The sequence below is a fragment of the Astyanax mexicanus genome, chromosome 12, assembly GCF_023375975.1.
Source record: "Astyanax mexicanus isolate ESR-SI-001 chromosome 12, AstMex3_surface, whole genome shotgun sequence".
In the NCBI taxonomy this organism is placed as follows: domain Eukaryota; kingdom Metazoa; phylum Chordata; class Actinopteri; order Characiformes; family Acestrorhamphidae; genus Astyanax; species Astyanax mexicanus.
In genome coordinates, this window is record NC_064419.1 from 4,074,345 (window position 1) to 4,085,068 (window position 10,724).

General features: G+C 35.7%; 1 protein-coding gene across 1 annotated transcript; it reads right to left on the minus strand.

Annotated features, from left to right (window-relative positions):
- Positions 1 to 1,091: 1,091 nt before the first annotated feature.
- Positions 1,092 to 10,674, minus strand: cdk20 (cyclin-dependent kinase 20). The gene is made up of 8 exons (XM_049485579.1): positions 10,238 to 10,674; positions 8,739 to 8,856; positions 8,290 to 8,474; positions 7,630 to 7,751; positions 7,298 to 7,360; positions 6,477 to 6,600; positions 5,558 to 5,713; positions 1,092 to 2,573 (listed from the first exon to the last, which is right to left on the minus strand). Exons 1-8 carry the CDS (start codon positions 10,310 to 10,312, stop codon positions 2,382 to 2,384), a joined length of 1,035 nt encoding a protein of 344 aa, XP_049341536.1. The 5' UTR covers positions 10,313 to 10,674; the 3' UTR covers positions 1,092 to 2,381.
- Between the last annotated feature and the right edge of the window lie 50 nt (positions 10,675 to 10,724).

The window sequence follows — 10,724 nt, forward strand, 5'->3', positions numbered from 1 at the left end:
TGTTGCTTTTTTTGGCATCGCTCCAATCCCAGCAGCTAGATTTTCCATGCCCCTATTTTATGTGGACTTTATTTAGTTTAACTGCCGCAGCGAATGTTGTTGTTACTGTTAAAAGTTTATCTTACAATTGGAACCGGCCCAGGACATATCACCGGTAAACCTTTCACACCTCCAGCGAACCATAAATGCCTCCCACGTATTTATGATTATCAAAGCTAAATCTGAGAACAGTTTGAGGCACAGCCTCAGCCAATTCAAATTCAAATTTTTTATATTTGAACTAAATAACTGTATTCAAAAGATTATTTTCCATAGATTATTATAATTAGACCAACTGAAAAAAAAGACATCTGATATCCAGATATCCAGTACTGGCTTGGGGAAATTGGCATAAATAACTCTGATACTTTCCATTTTAACTGTAGTCAGATTCGTAGGCATGTTTACTGTGTATACAACCATAAATCAGAAACTATGAAAAATGAAAATAAAAAAGGATTTTTTACATTTACGTTGACTATAATTTTGTTGCAGACTGTATGAACTCAGGATATGTATAAGTTTCTGCATTTCAAGCCTGTAGGACATTCCAAAAAAGTTGAGAAAGTAAAGAATTAGCACTTTTTCATTTTTAATTTCAGTATTATTAACATTCTTCTGCTTTTGAAACTCATTAAAAAGAGCAGGGTGACATTTGGTACAAATGAGTAATAGGATTGTGCCTTGAAACTGACTGCAGCATGTACAACTGACCTAAATATATATATACGAAGGTCTCTTTCTTATAGTGGAGTCATGAACGTTGACCTTAACTAAGGCAAGTGAGGCCTGCAGTTCTTTGGATGTTGTTGTGGGGTCTTATGTGACCTCTTGGATGAGTCGTCGCTGCACTTTTGGGGTAATTTTATTGCCCAGCCACTCCTGGAAAGATTCACCACTAGGTTTTGATTTTTTTTCTCCCTTAATATTTAAAAACCTTATTTTAAAAACTACATTTTGTGTTTAATTGAGTTCAAAGACATATAAAGCCAATGCTTCAAGCTATATATAGCAAAGCACAATAACAAAAAAAAAACAGACAAGAAAAATACTTCAGTGACAAACTCTTTAATTTCCTTAGTATCTTTCAGAAGCTGGAGAACAAAACACAAAACTGTTCACTGGCTGCAGTTCATACTGAGATGTTGCAACAAAGCACTTGTTGAGGAACTAAACTTTGCAGAAGGAATTTAAGTTTTTGACCACTGTTTGAGTTCAAGGTTTAAATTCTTTCTTTCTTAGTTTTCTTGGTCAAGAATTCAGCTCAAGTTGGTTTTAGATGGTTTGAGTTGGTCTCTAATAGTCAAGAAGGACAGAAAGCTGGTAAAAACATACCCTTTACTGGTAAGGTAGCTTGTAAACTAGCTCATGAACAGCTGGTGGTCAACCAGCTTAATAATGGTGGTCAACCAGCTTAGCAATGGTGGTAAACCAGCGCTTGACCAGCTTGTGGTCAAAAAGCGCTTGATCAGGTTGTGGTCAAACAGCTTAATGATGTTGGAAAACCAGTGCTTAGCTGGTGGTCAGCTGTGGTGAACCTGATTGGTGATGGCGATAAACCAGCACCTGACCAACTTGTGAGCAACCAGCTTGGTAATTGAAGGGAATGGTGGTCAAGCAGCTTAATGATGGTGATGGTTGTAAATCAGCTTAGTAATGGTGGTCAATCAGCTTAGTGATGGTGGTCAGTTAGCTTGGTGATGGTGGTAAACCAGCTTGGCGATGGTGGTCAATCAGCTTAGTGATGGTGGTCAGTTAGCTTGGTGATGGTGGTAAACCAGCTCTTGACCAGGTTATGGTCAACCAGCATCACTCTGGTGGTCAACTAACTTGGTCACGCTGGTCATTCTGGTTGTCCAGCTTTGTCATACAGATTTTGTTTAGCTTGGTCACATTTGTGATCAACTACAGTACTCACCTTCACCTCATCCCTCTGACATCATCGTACCCTCGTGTTCAAATAAATTTAATACATTTATTTTAATAAATAAAGTGATATTTTATCTTTTTTTTAATAAAAAGCAATAAGCCAAAGTTAGGACTTTTCTTTTCAATATGGTCAAAACAAATTTGAAGGCTAGATCACAGTATTTCGTTTCTTTAGACTTGATCAGTTAGAACAGTCACTACGTGCGTATGCACGACTTAAATCTGATAACAAAACAACCAGTAAAATTACAGTTATTCACCATTAAGCATATAACACTCAATCCAGCCAACCGTGTCTGACCGTGCCACTATATGCACAGAAATGCATGTTATAACAATAATAGCAACAATGTTAAACCCTGTCACTGTGCAATAAACACATCTTAAAGTGCAGTTCAGCAAATTCATCCGCCTCATGAACTCCCCCACGCATGCCTCTGGATCAGGCTGGGATCCACCAGGCTCTCTGAAAGGGGCCGATCCACGGAGAACTCAAACGGGGGCTGCAGCCGCTGCCGGGAATGCTTCCCTCCGCGCTGAGGGATGGGCAGCTCTGAGTGATGAGCAGGCAGAGGGTCTGTGAAGAAGTATGGGTGGAGTAAAGCCTTGGGGAAGAAAGACAAGATTGAATTAAATTAGAGAAGCTAAATGAAAACATATTGTAATTTAGAGCATTTATTTGCAGAAAATTAAATGAGAAATGTCTGAAATAACAAAAAAAAAAGAAGATGCAGAGCTTTCAGACCTCAAATAATGCAAAGAAACCAAGTTCATATTCATATTCAAGTTTTTAGAATTCAGAAATCAATATTTGGTGGAATAACCCTGGTTTTTAATCACAGTTTATTTCATGCATCTTGGCATCATGTTCTCCTCCACCAGTCTTACACACTGCTTTTGGATAACTTTATGCTGCTTTACTCCTGGTGCAAAAATACAAGCAGTTCAGTTTGGAGGTTTGATGGCTTGTGATCATCCATCTTCCTATTGATTATATTCCAGAGGTTTTCAATTTTTTAAAATGAAAGAAACTCATACTTTTTAATGGGTCTCTTATTTTTTTCTAGAGCTGTAAATACACAGTAGTAAATATCACACAGGGTAAAAAACAGGGAAAAGAAAGTTACAGTATGTTATGTTATAATTATAACAGTACAAATTATAATAATTATAATCTCAAAGGTGCACAGCAAGAAAACAGTGTTTTTCAGAAAGAGAGAAAAAATTAATTAATTAACAAAAATACTTAAAAAAAATAACAGTTTATTAGGGGTTAGTGCAACTACCTTAGGAGATGTGATTGGATCATTTGGACAGGTGCTTGCTATGAAGCAGGGTTTACCTGGTCTATATAATCTATTATACATATATATATATATATATATATATATATATATATATATATATATATATATATATATATATATATATATAATCTATATAATATATAACACTGGGTCAATATAATCTAGGAATTTTTGCCACTTTGTAAAATAATGATTATCAGCCTGAAAGAGACTCTTTCATAGAAAGCCAGTCTATTTAATAACTCGTACCATTTACTTAAGATATGAGCCTGAGACGACATCTAGCGTCTCAATAGTGGCCTCCTACCCACTATAAGATCTGTCTGTCTGGATCCAATCAGAATCATGTTCTGTCAAGGATATCAAGCTTGGATCTTCCAAAACTTAAAGGCTGGGCTGGATAGGAAAACTGTACTCCTGCTATCATTTCAAAGCTTCCATGTAGCTGCAGCTGAAAGTCCTGAATTACAGAGCAATCCCACAGACAGACTGGGGCTGAGTATTCTGCTAACTGTGGCCTGCACTCACCCTTGGACAAAATACTGGAAATCTAAGCTTACAGTAAATAAATGAAAGCGTTTTACTCAGTTTTTAAACAGTTTTTAAACCGTTTTTAGTGGAAAAATCTGTTTAAAGAGATAAATATGAAAGCGCTCATTTGACTTTAAAAGTAAAAAAAAAAAATTAAGAATTACAGTTTTGTTTATTAAGGCGCTTCCCCATTAGAAGGGAAACATGGTGACACCATTGCTCACTTCCATGTAGGCATCCTAACTAGTGTCACTTAATGCGCCTTATAATCTGGTGTCTCTTATGTATTCAAATAGACCAGAAAATAGAGATCAACAGTGTCCATTTCCAAAGTTTGCAAATGCACTGCAAAAAATCCATTGGCAAAAACTAGACAAAATATATGCAAATTAAGACAAATTTACATTTATTAAGCAAAAAAAAATGGGGTAAGTAACATTTTCTTAGTAAGATGTCTTACAAAAAGCAATAGCAAAGTTTTAAAATGAGTGAAGTAATACCTAATCAAGCAAAAAAGTGACTGTTTTTGGACACAAGAATCAGAATAAATTGATTGTTGCTTGATTGTGCTTATTTTGAGTTCACATTACACTCTAAAAAACAGAGGTACGATATGAGTACTTTTTTGTACTCAAAGGTTCACTGTTCATAATTGTACCCTCAAAGGTCCAACATTGGTCTTTACAGGGTCAGATTTGTTCCCTCTGAAGAACAAAGTCATTCCTAACGGCAATAAATACAGATTAGTACCATTTAACCTGCAGCCAAAAGGTACATTCAGTATTCTGTACCAATATTAATAACTATCCCTGTACTAATAAACAATATATATTTTAATTGCACATTTTTTTCATTGAGAGCCAGACAATTTTGCATCATGAAGTTCTTTACACATATTTAGTTGATGATGTTTATAATCTTTATAATCTTTACTGGCATAAAAACCATGGGTACAAAAAAAGGTACTTTTTTGTACCTCAATATAAGGTACAGCCCGAGTGACAAGCATTGTACCCTTTTAGGTACAAATCTGTACTCATTTTTCTAAGTGTGTACGTAAAATAAGGTACAAATTCTAAGTAAGAATGATTAAGATAACTATCCCTAAAATAAGCAAAATAATCAAACACTTACACAATGCTTAGTAAGACATTAAGAAGTCTTATAAGAGAAGAAAACAAGACTTATTGCCTTAAATTCAAAGGTGCCGAAAATTTCACTTTTTTTTAAGTAAATTTTAACTTTTTTTGCAGTGTGGCTGCTTTACTTAGGATCCTACAAACAGTAAGACAGTCCAAGTTAAATCTTTCTATTCTGCTTGTTTCAATGCTGCTCCTTATTATCGTAGCCTACATCATCTACCAATGTCTTTTCAGATCATTTGATAGTTTTAAGTTTTAAGGCTTGAGAGAAAGATGCAAAGAGGAGAATAACTTGCAATTGGCGACTCAACCCTTTCTCATAACTGGATTCACCTGTGTATGTAGATCAAGGATCGCTGAGCTTCCCAAACTAATTTGCCAAACTAAGTGTTTCCAATAATTACTGTGCCTTCTAATGAACACCTCCAGCAAATTGGGCCGGCTTTCAATTTCACTCTGAATAACTTCCTAGGTGTCCAATAAAAATGATTACGGTTTTAATTCTAAACTGTACAAGCCTAGTTTATCTCTGTGATTCTAACACAGGGTGTGTGAAGGTTTTTAACACAGCCTGCAGTGTGCTGAGTGGTGAGATTTGCATGAGCAGACCTGTCTGGCACTGATCCTCTGCTTGGAGGGATACACCAGAAATTTCTTCAGCAGGTCGACGGCCTGAGGGGACGTGTCGGGAACTATTTCCTCCAGAGGAATCGGCGGATTCTCTTTAAAAGTGATCTTATTGTAATCCGGCAATTCAGTGATTTCCTGTAAAAGACAAACAACAGTTGATGAGATGATTGTAGTCAACAATACTACTGTAATACTGGAACAAAGGATTTTCTAAAGTAAAAGTAAAACCTTGTGTCTACATTTTAGTTTTTCTTAATTGTTAAGAACATAAAGTGCAGTAAATGCAATAATCTGTCAGTTGTCCGAAACATTATGTCAATATTTATTTATGAGAATATTTTAATATTAGACATAACATCAATAAACTAAATCATTAATCTGATTTTGATACAGAATATTTTCTTGTAGTGAACAATCACCATATTTAATACCTTATAACATAAACCTTATTTTGGTTGTGTAATTGTGTAATACAGTATTTCTTATTACATTAATTTATATTTTTATGGGGACATAAAAGTTCCCCATATTTAAGAATCAATTTGCTAACACCGCTAACAGTGTAAGCTGTTAAGTTGAGTGTGGGAAAATTCATAGTGGATCAAGGCTATTAAACGTGGCAAACCAAGCAAACACAGCTTTTTTTTTTTAATTATTATTTCTCATAACTGTATGTGTGTGTATATATTTATATACATAAAAGAAAATCATGAAAATTATCAGGGTGTCCAAAAGTTTTCATACCACTGTATTTCTGGGTCTAACTCTATGTTCCTTTTCAGGAAAGTAAAATCAATATAAACTACTAAATTTTTGCAACAGCAAAACAGGGCACTAACAGGACAGTAACAGGACAGGCTCCATGTTGAGTTGGGATAAGAACTCCTGCATTGCTCACCGGCCACACTTTCTGGTTGGGAGTTCCGAGGACCCGGAGCACACAGCACAGCTGCTCGATATCATTCTCTCCAGGAAACAGGGGAGAGTTATTCAACAGCTCCCCAAAAATACAGCCCACCGCCCTGCAACAACCAACCAACCACCACACAGCAAATACAGAATCAATAACAAACTCCACCACCATCATCTGCACTCAAATACCACCACACTGCTCAACTGCTGAAACTGCTGCCATCTTGTGTACACTTCTAAACAAACCACATGACCAAATCCTCATACAAATATTAGTGCATCTCAGAAAATTTTGAATATCTTTAAAAAGTTCATTAATTTCAGTAATTCAGCTGAAAATGCGGAACTTATACATTATATAGATGTATTAAACACAGAGTGATCTATTTTAAGCATTTATGAAAACCCAAAAATCTCAAACCAAACCCAAAGTAAGAATATAATGTAAGACCAAAAGTCCTGCTGGAAAATGAAATCCACATCTCCATAAAAGTTGTCAGCAGAGGGAAGCATGAAGCTGCACTGCACTGACTTTAGACTTGATATAACACAGTGGACCAACACCAGCAGATGACATGGCTCTCCAAACCATGCTATTTTTAAAATGTAAGGAGTAGAAAGTTCAGATAACTGTGTGAAAATGTAAGGAGTAGAAGTAAACAGTGAAAAGCTGAAGAATAATTACTTCAGTAAAGTATAGATAACCACATTTTCTAAGCATTCTATGTATTTGTACCTTGTTACATGACACACCTGCTAATAAGTCAACTGAGAATAACTAGGGTTAGTTATTAAGAATAAACCTACCAGATATCCACTCCTTCATCGTATTTCCGAGCACCATACAGAAGCTCTGGAGCTCTGTACCACCTGAAAAACAGCTATTATTTTGTCATTTTACTTTTCCTTCTAGAGAAAAGACAAAGAAAAAGACTATAATCATCATTTGAATTGAACAAAGATGAAATCTGACCCCCTCTTTCAGTCCATAAATGCAGTGTTTAACATTTTTTTTTTTTTCAGATTTCAAAACAGGGTGATGATACCAGGCCATTTGTATCAAGATCTAAGTTGACAAAATATTAGGTTTTGGTCTGAAAATTTTTAATTTAAAACTTCATTTAAGACTGATTTCTCACCTGGTGGCCACCTGATGACTGTAAAGTCTCTCTCCTTCATTGGAGAAAAGTCGTGCCAGGCCGAAGTCAGCGATCTTTAAATGACCAGTTGAACTTATTAGAAGGTTTGCAGGCTTCAGATCCTTTAAAAGAATTATGGAAACAGAACTAGAAACATATCCAGTTGTTTTCTCTCTTACACCAAAATACCAAAAGCATTAAGTCCCATGACTTTTGCCATGTCCTATAGAAGATAAAGTGGAATGCACTGGCCTGTGAGTGTGTGTGTGGTGTTCTCTGCACTGAATGTGAATGTCACGTTTTTTGTTGACAGGCAGCCATTTTTGTCAATTTTCTTATATTACATTCCAATATTTTTGGGATTTCTATTCAAGCATTACAAATAAAGTTTCAAGTTTTATAAGAAATGTTACTGAAAATCCTAATTGCAATTGTAATAGAAAATATATTTTTAAAAATCTGAAGTAAATCTGCTACTACCAAAATATAAGGAACAGGGAGCTCCGAGTGGTCCAGCAGCTGACCAAGGCGCTGCCACTATGATCGGGAGATCGCTGGTTCGAATCCCAGTCATGCAGCTTGCCATCAGCTGCCGGAGCTTTACTGAATAACTTCAGTAAATTGTCTCTCAGTCTCCCGTTCGCAGTCGTGATCACCTACCCTGTGCATGATGGAGTTCTCGTGGCAGAATGCCACTCCTTTAAGCAGCATCATCATGTAACCTTTGACCTGAGACTCGGTCAGAGGCCTCTGTGAGTTCCGAATGACCTCTGATAGATCAGACAGCATGTACTCAAAGACCAGCACAAAGCCTGTGCCATGAGGAAACACGTCCTTCAGCTTTACTACCTGACAGAGAAAACATACCAAATTTCACCATACTATTATCAGTATCATATAAGTAATGAAAGACAATTGCTTAAAAATATATGATAATCAGATTTTAATAACCAACTGTATTCTTTAATCTTACAGAAATAAATACTACATTATTATGTATTGTTTTATTTCTCTCTAAGGCTGAGCCACATGAAATGGCATAGAACTCCTGCATCACTGCAAAATTAGGCAACTAAATTTATCAGGTCAAAACTACATCTTAAGCAAACCTACATATTGGTTGTCTTCAATCTCCTGAAGAGCTTTAATTTCTCTGAGAGCTTGGTTAGGAATCCCATCTTCCAGCTTTCGTAGGGCCACTTTCTTTAAAGCCACCGTCTCTCCAGTCTAAATACAGAGAATAAAAAGGGAAAAGGGATAAAAGAAGAGTGACCACAAAAATGTGCTGAATGTGCTGCTTTAAAAAAGGCATAATTGTTTTATTCCATTATTCCAGAGGCAGCAGCTTAAGTCAAATTTACTAAAGAACATGTGCTTGTGTCCATCCAGACAGACACTGTTTCATAAGTAATGGAACGGTAAGATCAATTCTTTTGTCTTTGCTATAAACTAATGTTTTTTGGGGTTTAAGATCAGATGTGCAAAACATCTAAACACAAATCAGCTTTAATGGCAGACCACCAAATTCTTTTTTTAAGGAAAGAATGTAAACAGAACTAAATACAGCAGGAATAAAAGTAAAGTTTTATAACTTTATGCCGTAATCAGACGAGAAGCCTGAGGAGGAAAAAACCTGAGGAGGAAACACAGTTAACAGTGTCAATTAGCAAGATATAAAAATAACACAGCATTCCCTTGATTTAACAAATAAATTCAAAGATTCTAAATTAATAATACAATTTAATACAATTCCTTAAATTAAATAATTTCCTAAATTAAATAATTCTCTCAACTACATGATTCCCTGGATGAAACAATTTCATCAATTTAATAAATTCTTCCCTACATTAAATAAATCTCTAATTTTAATGTATTAAACAAGTCCACCAATTAAATGATTTACTAAATGTAATAAAAAAACAGTTAAACAATTCCCTAAATTTAATAGCTAAATCACTCCTTCGATTAAACAATTCCCTAAATTTAATAAAACATTCCCTCAATTAAATGATATATATTTAATAAATAATTCCCTCAATTAAACCATTCTCTAAATGTATTAAATAATTCTCTACATTTATTAAGTCCCTTTATGTTGTCTATTGCTTGTTGTTCTATGTTGCACTATGGTTCCAGAGGAACGTAATTTCCCTACACTGTGTATCTGTACTCAGATGTAATGACAATAAAAGCCTCTTGACTCTTAAATAATTACCTAAATGTAATAAATAATTACACCAATTAAACGTTTTTTAATGTAAGTTAATATTTTCTAAATGTAATAAACCACTCCCTTAAATTCCCCAAATTTAATAACAAAATCATTCCCTCGATTGAACAATTCTAGCAATTTAATAAATTATTAACTCAATTCAAAAACAGCTAAATCTCTCTCTTCACTAAAAGCAGAGTCTCCTCTTTAATCAGACAGTAACAATAATAATACTGTAGTTTATCTGTAGCTGAATAGAAGCTGCTGCTATTATATCTCGACTGTTCACGCTGGACGGGCTCCGTGCAGAACCTCTCTACAGATAATCAAACACAGGCCTGGCGGTAGGAGTAAAGGTAAATCGTGTTTTACTGAGAGGATATAAAGATGTTTTACCTCGATATGTTTCGCTTTAAAAACGATGCCGTGAGCTCCTTCCCCGATTCTACCTAAAATACTGTATTGATCCATCTCCCGCTTCTATAAACACACACAAATCCCGGGAACGAGTTAACTGACCTAGCTTTATATAAACCTCAGCCACGAACTGACTGAATCTGATCAATCAGCTGATCTAATGAGCTAAAGCCCCGCCTGGCTGTTTGAGGAATTAATGAAAACAGTTAGCGTTAGCCAGTTAGCTTAGCGCAAACTAGCCGCCTCTGCGCTGTAGCCATGGTTACCCCCGCAGGAACCTACGGCAAGCACGAAAGTCCAGTCTCGCCGCTCCGCTCGCATCCCGTGTGCTGTGCTGGAAAACGCTACACTACATAAACGAGTATCCAGAGTCTTCTCTAAAAGTATTTATTGTCCTTGGATATTATCCCCGTGCCATAAACAGCATTAAAATCCCAGTTCATGACTTGCTGGCCTTTTATATTAA